Source organism: Limulus polyphemus, unplaced genomic scaffold (assembly GCF_000517525.1).
Source record: "Limulus polyphemus unplaced genomic scaffold, Limulus_polyphemus-2.1.2 Scaffold2691, whole genome shotgun sequence".
Taxonomy (NCBI): domain Eukaryota; kingdom Metazoa; phylum Arthropoda; class Merostomata; order Xiphosura; family Limulidae; genus Limulus; species Limulus polyphemus.
In genome coordinates this window covers 158037-175241 of record NW_013668301.1, presented here as the reverse complement: position 1 = coordinate 175241, position 17205 = coordinate 158037, and the positions used below count along the sequence as shown (strand labels likewise).

Below are 17205 nucleotides of genomic sequence, written 5' to 3'. Positions count from 1 at the left end.
AATGAGAAGGACTCAACACAGAGTGGTTTGGATCAGGGATAAAACTCTGGGGTAGGAGATGGATAGGAGGTTTGGCATAAAGGTAAAGGTTGTACCAATCCTGACTGCAGGCATCAATCACCAAAGCCAAAAAATATAAAACAGGGGACCAAAAGAGAGGTAGTTTGGAACTGAGGCAGGTGGCAAATGTGTCCAAGAAGTGGAGTACCTCACTGTGTATACAACCACTGAAACACCTGGAGATCTAGGGACCACTTCATGAGGAGAATCTTGTCAGGACAAGACAAGCGATCTGCAACAAGATTCAGAGCACTCAAGACATGATATGCCAGTAGGTGTATGTGATAGGAATGGGCCCAGAAGGGGAGTAACAACATTTGTAAACAAACCAAACATAAATGGGTGCTCCTTTGTCAATTGATGTAAAAGACAACGGCCAAATTGTTGGAATGGATCATAACCAATATACCTTATACCAAAGGTAGGAAACAATCAAAGCTTGATGAACAGCAAGCAGCTCCAAAATATTGATGTGCAGAGCCAATTCGATCAAAGACCTGCATTCTCCCAGGAATCAATGAATGCCCCCAACCCATCAGAGAATTGTCTGTAAAAAGATGCAACTTGGGATGGGGAGGCAGAAGTGGAACACCAGTTGTGGTGTTGTCCTTGTCGAGCCACCAGGCTAAGTCAACATGGAATGAGGGAGGGAGAAGGATAATAGAGTCCAAGGGATCACGAGTATGATTCAATAGATAGTGCAATGCTCACTGAAAAGCATATATGTGAGCACAACCCAAGGAAATGAGGGCTTCCATGGAAGCCCAAGTCCCCAAAAAAATAGAATGCAACGTGAAGTGAGAGAAGAAGAGGATTAAGCTTTTAGAGCTAATAGTTCTATCGATCTCAACCAGAAAGGATAAGGTTGAGCCAAACTGAGATAGGAATTGAAGAACACTCCCAAATGGATAAGGTACTAGGTCAGGATGAGAAAAGACTTCTCCAACATGATCAGTCAACCCACATGAGCAGTCTCTTGAAGAAGTAAATGTGTGTGCATGTATATGAGATGTTTGTTGGAATGGAGCTAAAAGACATCAGTCATCCATATAATGTTGAAACGTCAGACCATGAGAATGAAGAAGACAAACAAAGAATATGACAGAATATATAGGGTACGAAGGCCAGACAACAAGAAAGAGCACAGGATTGATCTACTTGACCTTTGTAGACAAGAAAAAAGGTATTGTCTGGATGTCAAGGAATAGGAATGTGAAGGTAAGAATCTAAAATGTCTACCTGTATCATCCAAAGACCCAGAGTAAATGCCCACTGAAGAGTGAGGAAAGACTCCATGGTGAAAAACGAAAGTTAATAAAATTGTTGAAATTAGGGAGATCTATGAGAGGACCCCAGTCCCTTGTCTTCTTGGGAACTATAAACAACTGTGAATAGAACCCCAGAGAAGGGTGACAAATGGGTTTGATAGCATTCTTGTGATGAAGATCTAGAATTGCTTCAAATAGATGCTGGCAGGAAAGTGGATCCCAAGGAGGAAGAAAGGGAATGGGAAGTGGGGATAATGGAGGTGGGATTAGGAAATAATGGTAGAATCCTTCAGATAACACCCGAAGCACCCACGGATACATAGTGAAATAACTCCATAGGTGAACGAACTTGGCCATACACAGTGAGAGACCTGGCAATGAGCAATCAGATGGCTAACTATCAATACCCAGGAGAAATGGATAAGCAAAGGGGAGAAAAGAGGAGGACAAGATACAGGAACAGGCAAAAACTGCAAAAAACAAGAGACCAAGGAGGAAAGGGAAGAGTGTTGATAAGCAGCCTCCACTCTGGACTCCAAAGAGTTGGGAAGACCTCCAAAGACCAACTGGTGTAAAAATGGAGCCATACAATGGTCATGCAAATATGAAATGGGCAGGTGCATGCATGTGAGCTAAAAGCATGCCCCTACCCAGGAGATTTCAAGAACAGAGGAACCAAGTTTGTAGGGAAAGAGCAGAGGAAGAGAAGCATGCCAATGTTAAAACAGGAGGGAGAAAGTATATGCCAAAAAACCCTCAAGAGAACAGTGGATAACCTTGGATAGGAATTGGGCAAAGGAAATGTAATATGGGAATGTGGTGAGGGTCAACAGAGATGGAAAAATTGAGCCTGGAAAAACCTCACAGTGGTATGAGAGTCAGATACCCACAACTGAATCAAGGACTTTAAGTTCTATGAGTTTAGTAAAGGAAATTTCAAATGATGATATGCTAATGTGCAGGAATCAGAGGCATGAGGGGGACAAGGTATGCTGATCCCAGAACGTAATTGTGCTGGAAACTGATCAGCATGGACCCTGATATTTGGAAAGGGTGGGAAAACAAGGTAATCCAAGGAAGGAATTGCATGCAGCCTTGAAGGAGAGGAATCATAAGGCATAGGGGAGACAGACAAAAGGTAATGTACCTGGGACACTATATCGAGAAAGATGGGGAAAAGAGGAGGTGGGAACAGGCTATACAAATCCTTGTCATTCTGACCAGGTTCCTCAGGAAATGGTATGTTTGGTCTTGAGTAAGGAGACACAGCACACCACATGGTGGACTTCAACTCACAGGGAACTAAGACTGAAACCTCCTCAGCAGATAGAGTGGAGCCCAAAGCCTGAAAACTGTAGGTTGAGGTTGAGTAGCAATAGTACAACAGTAGTAGTTGTTGTAACTTGAAACTGTGAATTCATAATTCAAACTGAGAGTAGGAATTTTCAGATCAACCTACAGTATCAAGTTAATGTAGGGAATAAAAATTAATAAGTTGGAAACAATGAAAATAGTTGGTCCACAAAATTTTTGAAAATCAAGAAAAAAAAATTAAGCAAACATGAGCAAAAATTATATATCTCTGCACTCTAGTATGCCAAATTGAGAAGTGAAGATTAGGTTCTACAGTATAGAGGGTATCAGCTGCACCAGGAGGGTGTATCACTTTCCTATTGGTGGAGGGCTGTTGCATGCTTACTTGCATGTTACATCTCTGTACCACGTGTAATCATATGGCGGTAGGTACAAGTATCAAGACTAGTGGCAAGTGAAAACTGCACATATTGAAATCAGCACTGAATGAGAAAAGCTATTATGTGAGAGAAGGTAAGGTATCATATCAGAATTTATATCTTTGTGGTCCTTTCTTTTTGCATATCATTCCATAGCTGGATACTGGTTGATAGCACCAAAATATGTTCAGTCAAAGTTAGCTGTAGTAATTCAGGGGTAAATGTAACACACATCTCTGTAATAACTACATACATGAAGAAAATATATATAGAAGGAAAGGTATTGTGAACTTTAGTGGTGGAATAAAATATACAAGAACTTGATGTGAGGCTAAAGCATACATAAAAACTTTATTAAGTGAATTAAGGAAGTGGAGGACATTTGCATTGATATTTGCAAATTTACAGCAAAACTGAAATAAACTATACTTATAATTGAGATTAAAACTATTGGTATTAGACATTTGAAGAATGATAAACACATGATTAGTAGCAAACAAAAGTCAGTTTTTCAGAGAAAGTCTTTACTTCTTTAAACCAGAAATAAAGCTCTCTGAATTCATAATTCACATTTTCTCTGTAGTTGACCTATCAGAAAGCTAGATCACAAGAATCCAGAAATATCTCTGCTCCATGTGGCAGTCATGAAGCAATCTTCAATACTAAAAAACAAGATTCAATACAAGTATCCCATGAAGCAGACAACTTCTCTGAATGGAAGCTGAATTTAGCATGTTCCAAGTTATAACTTAGAAACATTTGTAGACATGAAATATAAATACTATGGGAAAGTGAAAGGTTTGGTATTTGTATGCTACAATACCATATTCTAGGTAAACTCAGAATGTTTACAAAGTGTAGACATAAAATAATAAAAGAATTTTGAGTGCATACACATATGACTTTATGTTGGTAATATCCCTTTCTGATTAGAATTTGAGGGCATAGAAACATGACTTTATAATGGTAATATCCCTTTATGAGTAGAAATTGGGTTATCCAAGTCCTTACCTGTGAAGGAAATGACTTCCATACAAATATATATATGTAGGGCAGAAAGAGCAGTAAAGCTAATTCCCTTTAAAATAACTGTAATAATACAATCTTTGGTTGAATTATACGTAACAATCTCATAGTTGTCACTCACATACTAACATGACTTTATAAAGGTAATATCCCTTTATGAGTAGAATTTGGGTTATCCAAGTTCTTACCTGTGAATGAAATGAGTTCCATACAAATATATATGTAGGGCAGGAAGTGCAGTGAAGCTAATTCCCTTTAGAATAACTGTAATATTACAATCTTTGGTTGAATTGTACGTAACAATCTCATAGTTGTCACTCACAGAACTTGGGCACAGTTTGTTTGGAATTCTATTGATCACCTCCCATTGTTCTGTATCTCCTGGAAATCCAAAAAGAAAATTATAATCAAATCCCAGACAAGTTAGCATTGAACACTTTAAAAGTGATCAATCAAGTAGACACAAGATTAAACATTTGAAGACCAAGTATATCATCTGATTCCAAATAGAGAAGTCTGTATGATAATCACAATGAACCCTTTGTTGGAAGCTCATTAGATGCATTGTGCATTGCCCTACTCACAAGATTACTAGTTTAGTTTGATGGAAATAGACTTAGGACACTAGTTAGTTATCATTCAAGTCAGCCAAAATTAGCCTTAATTCACACCCTCCTCCTGCTAGAGGTTCTGCATCACCTCAAGTTACCAAAATGAAATGATGTTCAGTTCTTCTATAAGTAAATTATCTATGATTTAAATTTGCAGAATGTAATTAAGAATGTTATAGGGAACTAAAATATTGAGTACAAGTACTAAAACAGATTAAAGTATTCATGAGAAGTAATAAAAGTTAATTTAATTTAAAGAAGTGTTTATGAGATGTAAAAAGTTAATTCAAAGAATTGTATATGAAAGGTAATAAAGTTAATCTAACATGAATTTTTATAAGAACTTATGAGCAATAATTTTTGTAACTGCTTCTTTTATAAGTTTGAAATAAATGTTTGTTTTAAATAAAAGTCCAGAGGTACAGTTTTTGAGTGAATTGTTTATATTTTTTGTTTAACTATATTACAATGTTTTGACTACTTGTGTGGCCATTATCAGGTAACTGTTGTTATAAAGAAACACAAATCAAGTTCATAAATAGAGGACTATCCACACAAAAGGCCTAAATGAATGCTTTTACTTTCAATAAATTTAATACATTACAATGTTCACATCCCTACATTAAACATGCCAAATTTCTATTAATATTTCATTTGCTTTATTTATTCAGTTACTTTAAAACAATAAATCATACCAGTTGATCTAATAAAAAACCTTCAAATAATGCAGAAGTGTTATATTTTTTAACATTCTACCTATTGTTTTCTATAAGATTGTATTAAGTTCATAGGCCTGCACATCATTGTTTAACACACTAATGCTTATGACATTCTTTATATAATTTACAGTTTAAATTCTTGTAGCTTTCAATCTTTCAACACTCAGGAGTTAGGTCTGAAAAAGGATGGTAGCCCAAAATGTTACCAATACAGTTTTTACTAGCTTCCCACTTTTCTTCATGTTCTACAGTTTAAAGTAAGCCTGATTTTAGCTCATTTCTTTTCTGATACTTATTTGGCTAGTCTTGAACCTTGTGACCCACCCATGAAAAATCATTATTAAACATATTTTTTTTATCGGTGGTATGAGCACAACCATTTCACTCTCTTTTGTTTAGGACTTGCTCATAGTACACTGTCTATAAGCAGTCTAACTTGCAATTGGTAACTGCTAAGTTTTAATGCTACCTATTGTATAAAAAGATATATTGCTGCTACTTTCAGATAGATATTGAATATTCATCAGCAATTTTCTCCTATTTATAAGCATTCAGCATCTATAGGCCATGTGAAGTGTTATATTTTTCAAGTTTAACATGTATTTTAACATGTATAAAGTTACAGCATAGTTTAATTATAGAACTTTTTCTGCCTTTCCTGCCTGTTGTGGAGATGTATCTATGTCTGAACATATCAATTTTGTAGCCAATTCTCAAGAGCACCAAACTGTGACATTATCAGGAACTACAGTGCTCCTTTCTTGTAATATCAAAACTTTTGCCAACAGTATAAGTTTAGCAAATAAACTTGATATAATTCTTATTTATCAAAATTTATGTATATAGTTTAAACCTTAAAACATTAAAATACCTCTTACATACAAACTTCACACATTTTATCACAATTGTGTCATTCATCACATTTTTAGGGCAGCTATAGAAGTTATAATTTTCCTAAATAAAAATATATTTCCAATAGGTACTTCCCTCTCCTCACAACATTATCTTTTCTCGTTTTGTGCTGCCCTCTGTATGCAAACTTGTTTAGAAACGTATGCCACAAGCCTTCATCATCCCTTTGTTGGAATCCAAAGTTCCAACACATCTCTCATGCAAACCATCATGCGTCACCTCTCTACCAATAGGAGAGCACTACTATGACACGACGCATGTGACTCCCTCTACGCACTACTACCGAACTATCAGTTTGGCAGAAAACGCGAGCACCGGAAGATTGTGGGAAGGATTGGTTGGAAGTGTAAGCGGATGGAAGTACTTATCGAAAATACATTTTCATTTAAGAAAATTATAGCTTCTGATAAGGTACTCTTCCTCTGATCACAAGATTAGCTTGAATCCCATATTGAAATGGAGGAGAGACCAGTACAAGAGAAGCACAGGTGTAACCTCCAAAATGAGAGGAACAGATTAGATGATCTGAGGAGGGGCACCATACCACATCTGAGCCAGATATCTCTTCATCAGGAACATCGACATGATCAGTAGGACCAGACATGGTGGGACATGAAGGAAGCACATCCTTGTGGGAGAAGATAGTTTAGCAATATGATCTTAAAGAGAAATCAGAATCACTCAATCCCACAATGGAAAGTGGGAGCAGGTGAGGATGTGTCCCATGGTGTAGAGTGGGTAGGGCATGATGGACCATCTTGGTAACTCAACTACATCCAAAACCTCGCTTGCTAGGTACTGACATCCCAGTGAAGGTAGGATGAGAATCATACCATCTTCACCTCAAGTCCCAGAGTCAAGAAGGAATCTAGCATTCAACTCCAGGAACTCACACGGTAGCTTAATGCCAGGGATCCTGGAATGTGTCATCCGGAATCCAAGGGAAGTCCATTGCATGCACTCAACCCCCGTGACTGTGAAACCAGCCCTAAAAGACCCTTGGTTGGTAATAACAAGGGAAAACCCAGGACAGAAGTGGAAACATGTTACGTAGACTTTCTGCAACCCACAACACAAAAGACAAGTCAAGAGAGGAAGATGGACAACCTGAAACCTGTGTGAGGACTTACATGATTGGTTCACTCGATCTCCAAAACCTCACTCGCTGGATTCCGACATGCATGAGAGGATAGAAGGAGGGCACCCAATTGGAGAGTTGAACTGCATTTGGGCATCTCAACTCCGAGAATTAGTTGCAGATCAAGAGGATCTTGTAACTCTCTCTATACTGGCAGAACACTACCGCCCTGCTCTGAACCGAATGGTTATAGCCATCCTTGTGGAACACATCTGGGGGATGGGGGAAAGATTAATAGGGGCAGGAAGTTGTTTTATGTAAGAGGGAAGGTCTAGGGTCATAGGAAATAGGTGTAAAAGACAAAACATTACATACCAGAGAGATAAAGTCTGAAAAGACTGATGACGAAAGAGCTGAATCATCAGGTAGTGAATGAGAATGCACGGCAAACTCCGGGGATGGGAGGATGGAGGAACAAATGAACAAAATCGTCTGCAGACTGGCCCGGCTCGAAAGGCTCAGGAGAAAATGGGGCAGAAGTAGGCGATAGAGGTTGGCTCATAAGCAACGATATATCCACCCACGGGTCGCTCGCGCCCGTGGCTGAAAATACTGCATCAGATGTTGGCTAAGTACCTGAGGTGGTAACTGTAACTTCGGAATTCATAAGCGGGAAAAACTGGCAAATATGAGGAAGTAACGCTTTAATAAAATATTAACTCCACAACTCTGAAGTGTAGTAAATGAAGTTAAGAAAAATATGAAAAATTAAAAAATAAACCAGTTCAAGGTAACTGAACAATGTAGAAAGAATATCTGAACTCAACTGCTGCCAAACAAGAAATGATCATCCAGTAGTGGCACGTAGAGAGAGATACATGAGTCACGTGATAATAGTGCTCTCCTATTGGTGTAGAGGTGACGCATGATGGTTTGCATAAGAGATGTGTTGGAACTATGCATTCCAACAGAGGGATGATAAAGGCTTGTGACATGAATTTCTAAAAAAGTTTGCATATAGGGGTAGCACAAAATGAGAAAAGCTAATTTTGTGAGAAGTAGGAAGTACCTATCGGAAAGTGATAATAGTGTAGCAAGGAGAAATTTCAACTTGTTCAAGAACTATTCACCCAAGGAATGCTTAAGGTATCTTTTTGTTTTGTAAATATTCCCTCACATGGGATTGTGGTAACTTTTTAATGGTCAAAACATAAATAAATGACAGAATATTGTGTCTGTCTACAATGGATAATATCAAAAACATAACCTAATGTCTGGTAATATGTTTTTTAAAAATCTTTCATATCTAATGTATTAGTACTCTAATGTCTCTTACTCACGACTAATATGTTTAAAATTAATAAATATGTTTAAGTGAATACTTCATTTACTCAAAATTCTTTGGAAATCTATTGAGACATTTAAGAAGATTATGTGCTTTATACGTATGTAAGTTTTGTGTTTAGTATAAGTATTCTTATTACAGTGTCACAAAATAACAAATCTTAATATGTAATTATTATTATTATTATTATTATTATTACCAAACTCCAAAATAATTTTGCTACTAAGATGTTGAATGTTATATTTTTCTTGAAATTATTTTACCTGATAAGAATAGTCTACTGTGTGCAATAAATAACATCAGAATCTAATTAATATTTTCCAATGAACATGTTGTTACATATTGGTTCTTTCTGAAATATTACATGTTAGTCAATAAAAAGTTAATGGTCATCCAAAAATATCAATGTACAAGTATAATTAATTGGTTTCATATATGTAAATATATTAAACTAGCATATCACTGCTGGGCATAAAAAAAAAGTCAATAAGTCATACACTGATGTGATACACAATATATCACATAGTGGGTATTACGTGATATTAAATAGAATACGTTGTTAAAAATATAATATTTATACACACACACATGCACATACATACACACACACACACATATATATATATATATATATACATAGAACACTTTTGATTGGCTTTTAATTATTGGCTGGTAGATTCTGGAATCAATAATTTAGTTTTATATTTGTACCACTAGTCTATGGAAAAAATGATAGATTTAAGTAATTATTTTTTTAATTCGACAGGAATGAAGGCCTATAAATTGAAAGTTTTTGTTTTTTTTCAATTTTGAATAATGTTGATAATTTTGGACACAACACATAAGGAAGTGGATGTCTTTGGGGTAATATTTGGTTATGTTATTACATTGATACAGCTGTATAACAAGTACCTTTGGAAAGGGGAGAAAAATGTCTATACAATGAGCTATACTGTAACTTTATACTGCATTAATGATTTTATAAAAATAAAGACAATAAAAAAACACTTACTCTAGTGAATTGTCATTGTGCACCAATGACACTGCTATAGGAAGCAATTTTGGAGTGCTCAGGTCATTTCCACAATGTCATTTCTTGGAGGGTGTCTGGGACATACCCCCCAAAAAATGTTTGAAAAATTTATAACATGAGATGGAATATAGAGCCATTTTAACAACAAATACTGCATACACACAACAGAATGTATTGAGTTACAAGAAGCAAGTTTTAATACATAAGCTGTAGCTATACATGCCATGAAAAAGTGGTCAGGCTATGGCCTGACTAGCCTTACCACTTCCTACAGCCCTAAATGATGATGGCAACTTTTGAGTAAGTTCTGTTCTAGATAAATATTAATAACTAGTATCATTGTACAAACATAAAAGTCCTTACTGTAGTGTACAAATCATCAAAATTATAGTCAGATATTCCAGAAAATCAGTCAACAAAAACATAGGACTTTGTGGAATACTGCTGGATACTTGAGGGTGGGTGTTTTGTTTTTATTGAAACTTTGAGATATTCTGACAAAGATAAATCTTCACAGCAGATACCATTGAAAATGGGAGTGAAAATTCTATAAAATAAACAACAGGTATGCCACAGCTTAACCTACATTTATCATTAAACTCAAATTTTATGGGCTTTGACCACTCTACTACCAACACTCACAAAAAAATATCCTGTTTTCCTAATCATCTTATATAATTTATACTTACAATACTTTCATCTGTTATTTTAAAAGAAATTACCTTGATACTTTACAATCCAGAATTCATTGTCAACACTATTGGCTGGTTGGTAAAGCACAAGAGACAAAAGGTGTTCAGATGTCATCCCCCCAACTGCAGTACTCAAAACTTCACAAGAGCCAGAAGAGATTAGGTATTCACAAATACTTTGTCCTTCACTGTTTACTAGTGGCTTAAACTCAACTGGTTCTTTATCTACAAACAGAGAAAGTAATTTTACCTTTCACTGGTGTAGTTCAAAATTTCAAGAAATTGTTCATTCATACTACTTGTGAAGTACACAAGAACTTAAATCTTCCAAAAAAAAAAATTAACTACCCAACATATCAACTTCTTACTTTATTACATATGAATATTTGTCATAAAACACCTTTGGAATCATAATTAATGGATATAAACTTAATTTTCTCAATTTCCAAGGTGTTTGATAGATAACACAAAAGAGACATTGATCCATTTGTGGTAATTAAAGGATCAACCAAGCAATAGTTACCTGATCTCCATCAAATCTAGAGGTTTGGGGATTTAGTAAGTGGAAAGATGAGTGTTGTAATGTGTCACAGATGTATGGAAAAAGATAAGAAACAGTGTTGAAGTCTGAATAAAATAAGGAACTTTATTTTCTGAAAACAAAAAAAAAATTATATGAAGAAATAGCAGTATAACTGCTGGTTTTGTTAAACTCACTCTTTTAAGTTAATAAAGAAACAAAGAATTGTGTGTTTGCTTGTTTTCCTCTACTCTCCATATTCACTTTATTACTTACTTGAAAGTCCTGAACCTTCACTTTGTAAAAATTGTTGCCAGTTATACTGGATATCAATGTACCTAAATACCATAGACAAGTAAAAAGTAACATTCTGGTGCTGTGACAATGTGAACATCGTAAGAAACATATAGGGAATGATCATGTCCCTTGGAAATAATATGCAAAAAAACCAAGGCCATATTCATAGAGGTGAGTGTCAGATCTCTGCTTTAACATGTCATCAATTTGAATCAGGTCACAAAATTCTTTATAAAACAAAATTTTTCTCCTAATCCAACCTAAAACCAAGAAAGAAACTATTTAGAAACAACAGAAATCATCAAAACAGGCAAACTTTCATTAAATTGTGACAACATCCCAAGCAACATCAGCCAAATTTGGCTAAGTTTATTAATTAGCTTTCACTCACACACTTGACCAGCCTTGATAATGTCTTTAACTATAATCCTGTCGCTAGGTGACAACATTCCTTATAATTAAACCCTTGTAGATAAAAACTTGGGAATTCTACAAATTCCATCTTAAGTATCTAAAGCAAAAATATAAAGTGGGTAGGATTGATGTTTTAAGCCTGCAAAGCAGAAATATTTAGTTTTAAATAGACTGGTCAGTATCTTGTCTTCCAACTGCTTAATGAAGTGAAATATGAGTTACATCAGTTGTGTGGTGCACATTGAACATGTTAACAAGTTCAATTGATGAGCCTCTGGAGAACAGGTTATTCTAGGAATAAGAGGTAGATCAGTAAATTAACTCTGATAGTGAGAATACTATATTGTATGATCTCATCTCAGTTGATGATGGAGAAGACACTAGTAGTACATATATCTGGCTGTTTGTGAGGAGTCAGATGAGAAAGCAACAGTAAAGAAACAATCTATTTGCTCTGATGACTGGCCAAGATGCTGGCATTGACCTCCCAGTTATTATGGATGGGATAAACTGCATGACCAACAATTAGATATGTTTACATTATTTTAACCTTTCATGATTTTAAGTTGCACCTAATCATTTTGTTCTTATAATAACTAGGGAGTTTTAATTAGATATATTGTAATTTCTTTTATGTAATTGCTCAGTTCATGTTGAATTAGATTTAAATTATTCTGTTTTGCTCTGAAAGTTTATTCTACTTGTAATCATGGTTTGCTGTGATATAATTTGATTTGAGTTATGCCTGATGATTTTTTGAATATGCTCAATAACAGGAGTTTCATTTTTATGTCTATAAAGAGAGACATACTGTTTTTCTATTGTTTCTTCTTCTTCCAAACACTTTACACTCAATGACCAGTCCTTCACTTCTTGGTGGATTAACTTGAAAGTTGGTATGGTACTACCTTGATTAAACATGCCCAGACACCTTTTTCATTTTTTTTATTTAGACCTTTCTAAGGATTTTATGGGGTCAGAAGTCAAACAACCCAAAAATGTATATTTTGAGGTCCTGTGCAGTCATATTTACAGGAATTACCTGATGATGACAAAACTTTGTTGAAACGTTGTACATTTGCTGTTATGTTAAACTTATATTAAAGTTTTCTTCATTACCCATTCAAGCCGTCTCCAGCCATTATTACAGGAATCTTCAGGGGTTAAGTTCACCAAAAACGATGGAAAATGTGCAAGCAGATGAGAAGTGATGCTAACACTATGTAAGCTGAAAGCTAACTGAATGACTGCCTGAGCAGCATACTCGAAATCAGGCTAGAAAAAAACAGTTAAAAGATAAAATAATACTTCTAATTAGACATGTGCCATGTGGAGCATGGTAACAAAAGTACTAATAAAACATTGTTGGACTTATTATTAAAATTATCAGGAATATAAAAAAAATCTGAGACAGCAAATTCAATTTTTTTTATTATGGTTGTGTTTATCATTCATTTATTATTTTCTTCTATTTTTTAGTTTATCTATGAATTTTTACTTGCATTAAAACACTAACTCACGTTCTACATAATCCTTTGTATGTGTGTGTTTTCTTATAGCAAAGCCACATCAAGCTATCTGCTGTGTCCACCGAGGGGAATTGAACCCCTAATTTTAGTGTTGTAAATCTGAAGACTTACCACTGTCCCACCAGGGGACTATTTTTAGTAAATATGTGTGTATGATAAAACTGACACCAGCTTCCCTAGTGGTGACGTACAGATACAATTAATAACTAGTAGTTATTGTGAATAAATATCCTGCCAGAAGCTTCACTATGAGACCAAGAAAGAGAGTCATGAGACAGTTAGTGAATTATTGCTGTTTATCACTCAATATTGTTCTGATATTGAAAGGTATTTTTGGCATATTGTATTTGCTGTTTGTTTGTTTTTTAATTAGGTTTTTTCTTTCTAGTTCTTTTTCCTGATTCCATTATTTGAAATGATTTATTAGTATTTATGATAAACTGTTCATTAATATTGATATAAAGTCCTGTCCAGGCACTTGTTTATTAACTGTGTTTTAGTAAGTGTTGAATTTATTTCTAAGTGTTGTTACTATTGAATAAATTGTTTTTTGTTGTTGAACTCTGATTGTAGTGGCATGTTCATTTTAGACCATTACACTGGTGCCTGAGTAAGGACCTTTTTCATAAAGGTTGAATAGTGACTTTGGATTTTTTTTTATTTCTCAGTTTGATATAGAGTGATTAATTCAGCAATAATTTAAATTCAGTTAAATATAAGTTAACTGGTGTTTGAAAATAACTGTGTTTCTATGGAAGTTAGTGAGCCAAACTTTAAGCAGCCTGTGTCAGTATTGACAGAACAGGTGGAAATGCTAACACACACAATGACTGATCTACTAGCAAGAGAACCTAAGTCTCCCTCAACCTCAACCACCAATGTTAAGAGTCCATTCTATATACACACCTGTGGAAAATTCATTGATTTACATCAGCACAGACTGTTCAGAAGTTCGACAGTAAGTCAAATTTTAATGTCTTGGAGTTTCTTAAAAGTTTAGAAAGACTTCTTTATATGTATCAAATACTTGAGAATAAATGGGTGGAAACTGTGGCTTCATGTTTGAGGGGAGGGCTATTAGAATGGTGGAAGGCTTTCAGATCAGAAATGGCTTTCAAACACTGGGGAGAATTTAAAGAAACCTTGACTAATTTGTAATCAGCAGTGTTAGATAATACTGAATTGGCTAAGGAACTCTTTAGTAGGAAGTACCATGTTAATGCAGGGGAGTCAGTTGAGGCATTTATTTGAAAAACTGTGAAAATTTATAAATTATGGAATCTTGAAGGTAGAAAAAGTGAAACTGTGAAGTGTATAACATCACATTAACATGTTTCTTTATGAGAATACTTGTAATGCCACTTAATATATCTACTACTGATGTGCTTAAATTTACTAAACAATAGGAGCATTGCATTAACAATAAATTTTTAATAGTGAAATAATTAAAACTGATCATCGTAATAGACCTGTGCGATGCTATACTTGTAATCAAATAGAGTACTTATCTATGTATTGTGCCAAGAAAATAAAATATGTAAACAGGGAACAAAGAAATGAAGGACAGTGGTCGGGAAATGAGTGGTTGGGATCAAAGAAGGAGGTTTTGAGTCCCATGAAAGTAAAACCCTCCATTAACTATTTAACCACAACTAAAATGGATCTGCCACACCTAACCTAAAAATTAATGGTGTGAAAGTAGTAGGTCGTATAGATACTGGGTTGGATTATTCACTACTAAATGAAAATATATGGCAACAAATCAAGAGAAATGATCAACAATTCAACTAAAAACTTGGAGTAAAGGTAACTTGTGTCTTGCAGAGGGAAAGTTGAACTGTCAGCCATTAGGATATTTTGAAGCAAACTATTAGTAACAAATAGCATTGTGGACCAATGTTTTGTTGTTGTCAAATATTTGGCTGTATCTTGTCTTATTGGATTAGACTTCATTCAACAAAATGAAGTAACCCTTAACTTCTTCACAAATGTTCTTAAATTAAATGTGCCATCTATTAGGCTGGACTCTAGACTGAAAAGATATTGATTAAAGAAGTACAATGTACACATTTAAAGAGTAAAGACTGTGAACAATTAAAGCAACTTGTGTTGAAATATGCTGATAGTTTTAACAATAAACCTGGCTTCACAGACTTGTCTGAACATAGTATTATAACCATGAAAGAAAAGTCAGTGTTTAGTAAATCTTAGTATTATTCTCTCACTAAATTACAAGTGCTACATGATCAAGTGGATGAAGTGCTATGGGATGGGTTAATTAAACCCTCCACTTCTTCTTGGACTTCTCCAGTAGTTATTGTCAAGAAGAAGACTAATGATTTTAGATTCTGTGTTGACTATAAGAAGTTAAACCAAGTCTCAGAATCTTACTGCTATCCATTGCCTCATATAAGTGATATTTTGAATGCTTTGTCAGGGGTAACCTGTATCAGTATGTTAGATGTATCCAGTGGATATTGGCAAATACCTGTTAAAATGGAGGATTGACATAAAATTGCTTTATAATGGATAACAGAATTTAACAAATTAAAGTGATGCCTCTTGGTCTTAACAATGTACCTGCCACCTTCAAAGACTTATGGATAAGGCTTTAGCAAGAGCAACTGAATGTTCCAAAGCTTATATTGATGATACTGTAGTGTTTTCACTCACATTTGAAAGACCTTGAATTGGTTTTCTACAAGCTGTGTACAGCTAATCTTACTCTAAAACTTTCTAAAAGTAAATTTTGCCAATCAGAAGTGTCATATTTAGTACTTAAACTTTCTTCTGAGAGAATACACACAAATGACGACAAAGTGAAAGCTGTTATAGACTTCCCAACTCCTAGCAACTGTAAAGATTTAAACACATTCTTAGTATCTGTTCCCTTTACAATCAGTTCATTCCAAACTTTGCTACAATTGCTCAACCTTTATATCAGTTACAAAGGAAGCATATCAGGTGAAAATGGACCCCTCAGTGTGAGTATACATTCCAGAAATTAAAGCAGGCTTTATGTGAATCCCCTGTCTTACAACTTCCAAGAAAAGGTGAACAATATTTTTTGCATACTGATAGTTCAAATGTTTGATTAAGAGCAGTTCCGTGTCAGAATGGTGTCAGAGCATATGCCTGTAGAATAGTATACTCTGCAGAGTTATAATGTCTGGGATATAGAAAAATTTAAGATAAACATAGATGGAGAAGAATTTACAGTTATAACTGACATGCTGCTTTGAAATGGTTACAGACAGCTCCAAAGTTAACTGGTAGATTGATGCTTTGGTCAATAAAATTACAAGATTCAACATTTGAAATACTGCAGAGAAAAGGAAAAAAGAACCAGTTACCTGATGCCCTATCTAGACCTCCTATTGACTTCCCCCCAGAAGAAACTCCAAACTTGGACATCAGTAAGCTATCACCTAAACTTTTTGCCATAGTGAGTGTTAACACTAGATAACAACTGGTTACTGAACAAGCTAAAAATTATGAATATAAGTATATATACTCTTATTTGGAAACTGGACTATTACCAGATGATTCTACTATAATTGTAGAGACTGTAAGTAAATCCAAACACTATGTCTTGAATGATAATGTTCTTTATTACACAAAAAAGGTTTGCTAGCAATGGTGAATTCAGACTAGTTATTTCCAAAACATTAAGACTGGCAATGTTAATCAAGCTGTATGATCATTCCATGGCTGGTCATCTAGGTGTCTGAAAAACAATAGACAAAACATCCAGACGTGGTTACTTGGCCTAGTATGAGAAAGGACATTAAAAGTTATGTGTTGTCATGCCATGCTTGTCAAACCACTAAATTTGATCAGAAGCAGCCAGCTGGATTTATAAAAAGCACTAAACTAATGGAACCTCATCAGATAATAAGAGTAGACATCATGGGACCTTATCCTAAGTCTGGGACAGGAAATAGTTATTTGTTAGTTGTGACAAATTA

The 17205-nt window shown here is 35.0% G+C and overlaps 1 protein-coding gene across 1 annotated transcript in view; it reads right to left on the bottom strand.

The window, feature by feature from the left end:
* Positions 1-17205, bottom strand: part of LOC111087815 (cation channel sperm-associated protein subunit gamma 1-like) — a 95965-nt gene that overhangs the window by 66399 nt on the left and 12361 nt on the right. Inside the window, exons 4-5 of the mRNA XM_022395845.1 lie at positions 10508-10702; positions 4276-4468 (exon numbers count right to left, since the gene is read on the bottom strand). Coding sequence (XP_022251553.1) covers positions 4276-4468; positions 10508-10702 — 388 coding nt within the window. The remainder of the gene's footprint in view (positions 1-4275; positions 4469-10507; positions 10703-17205) is intronic.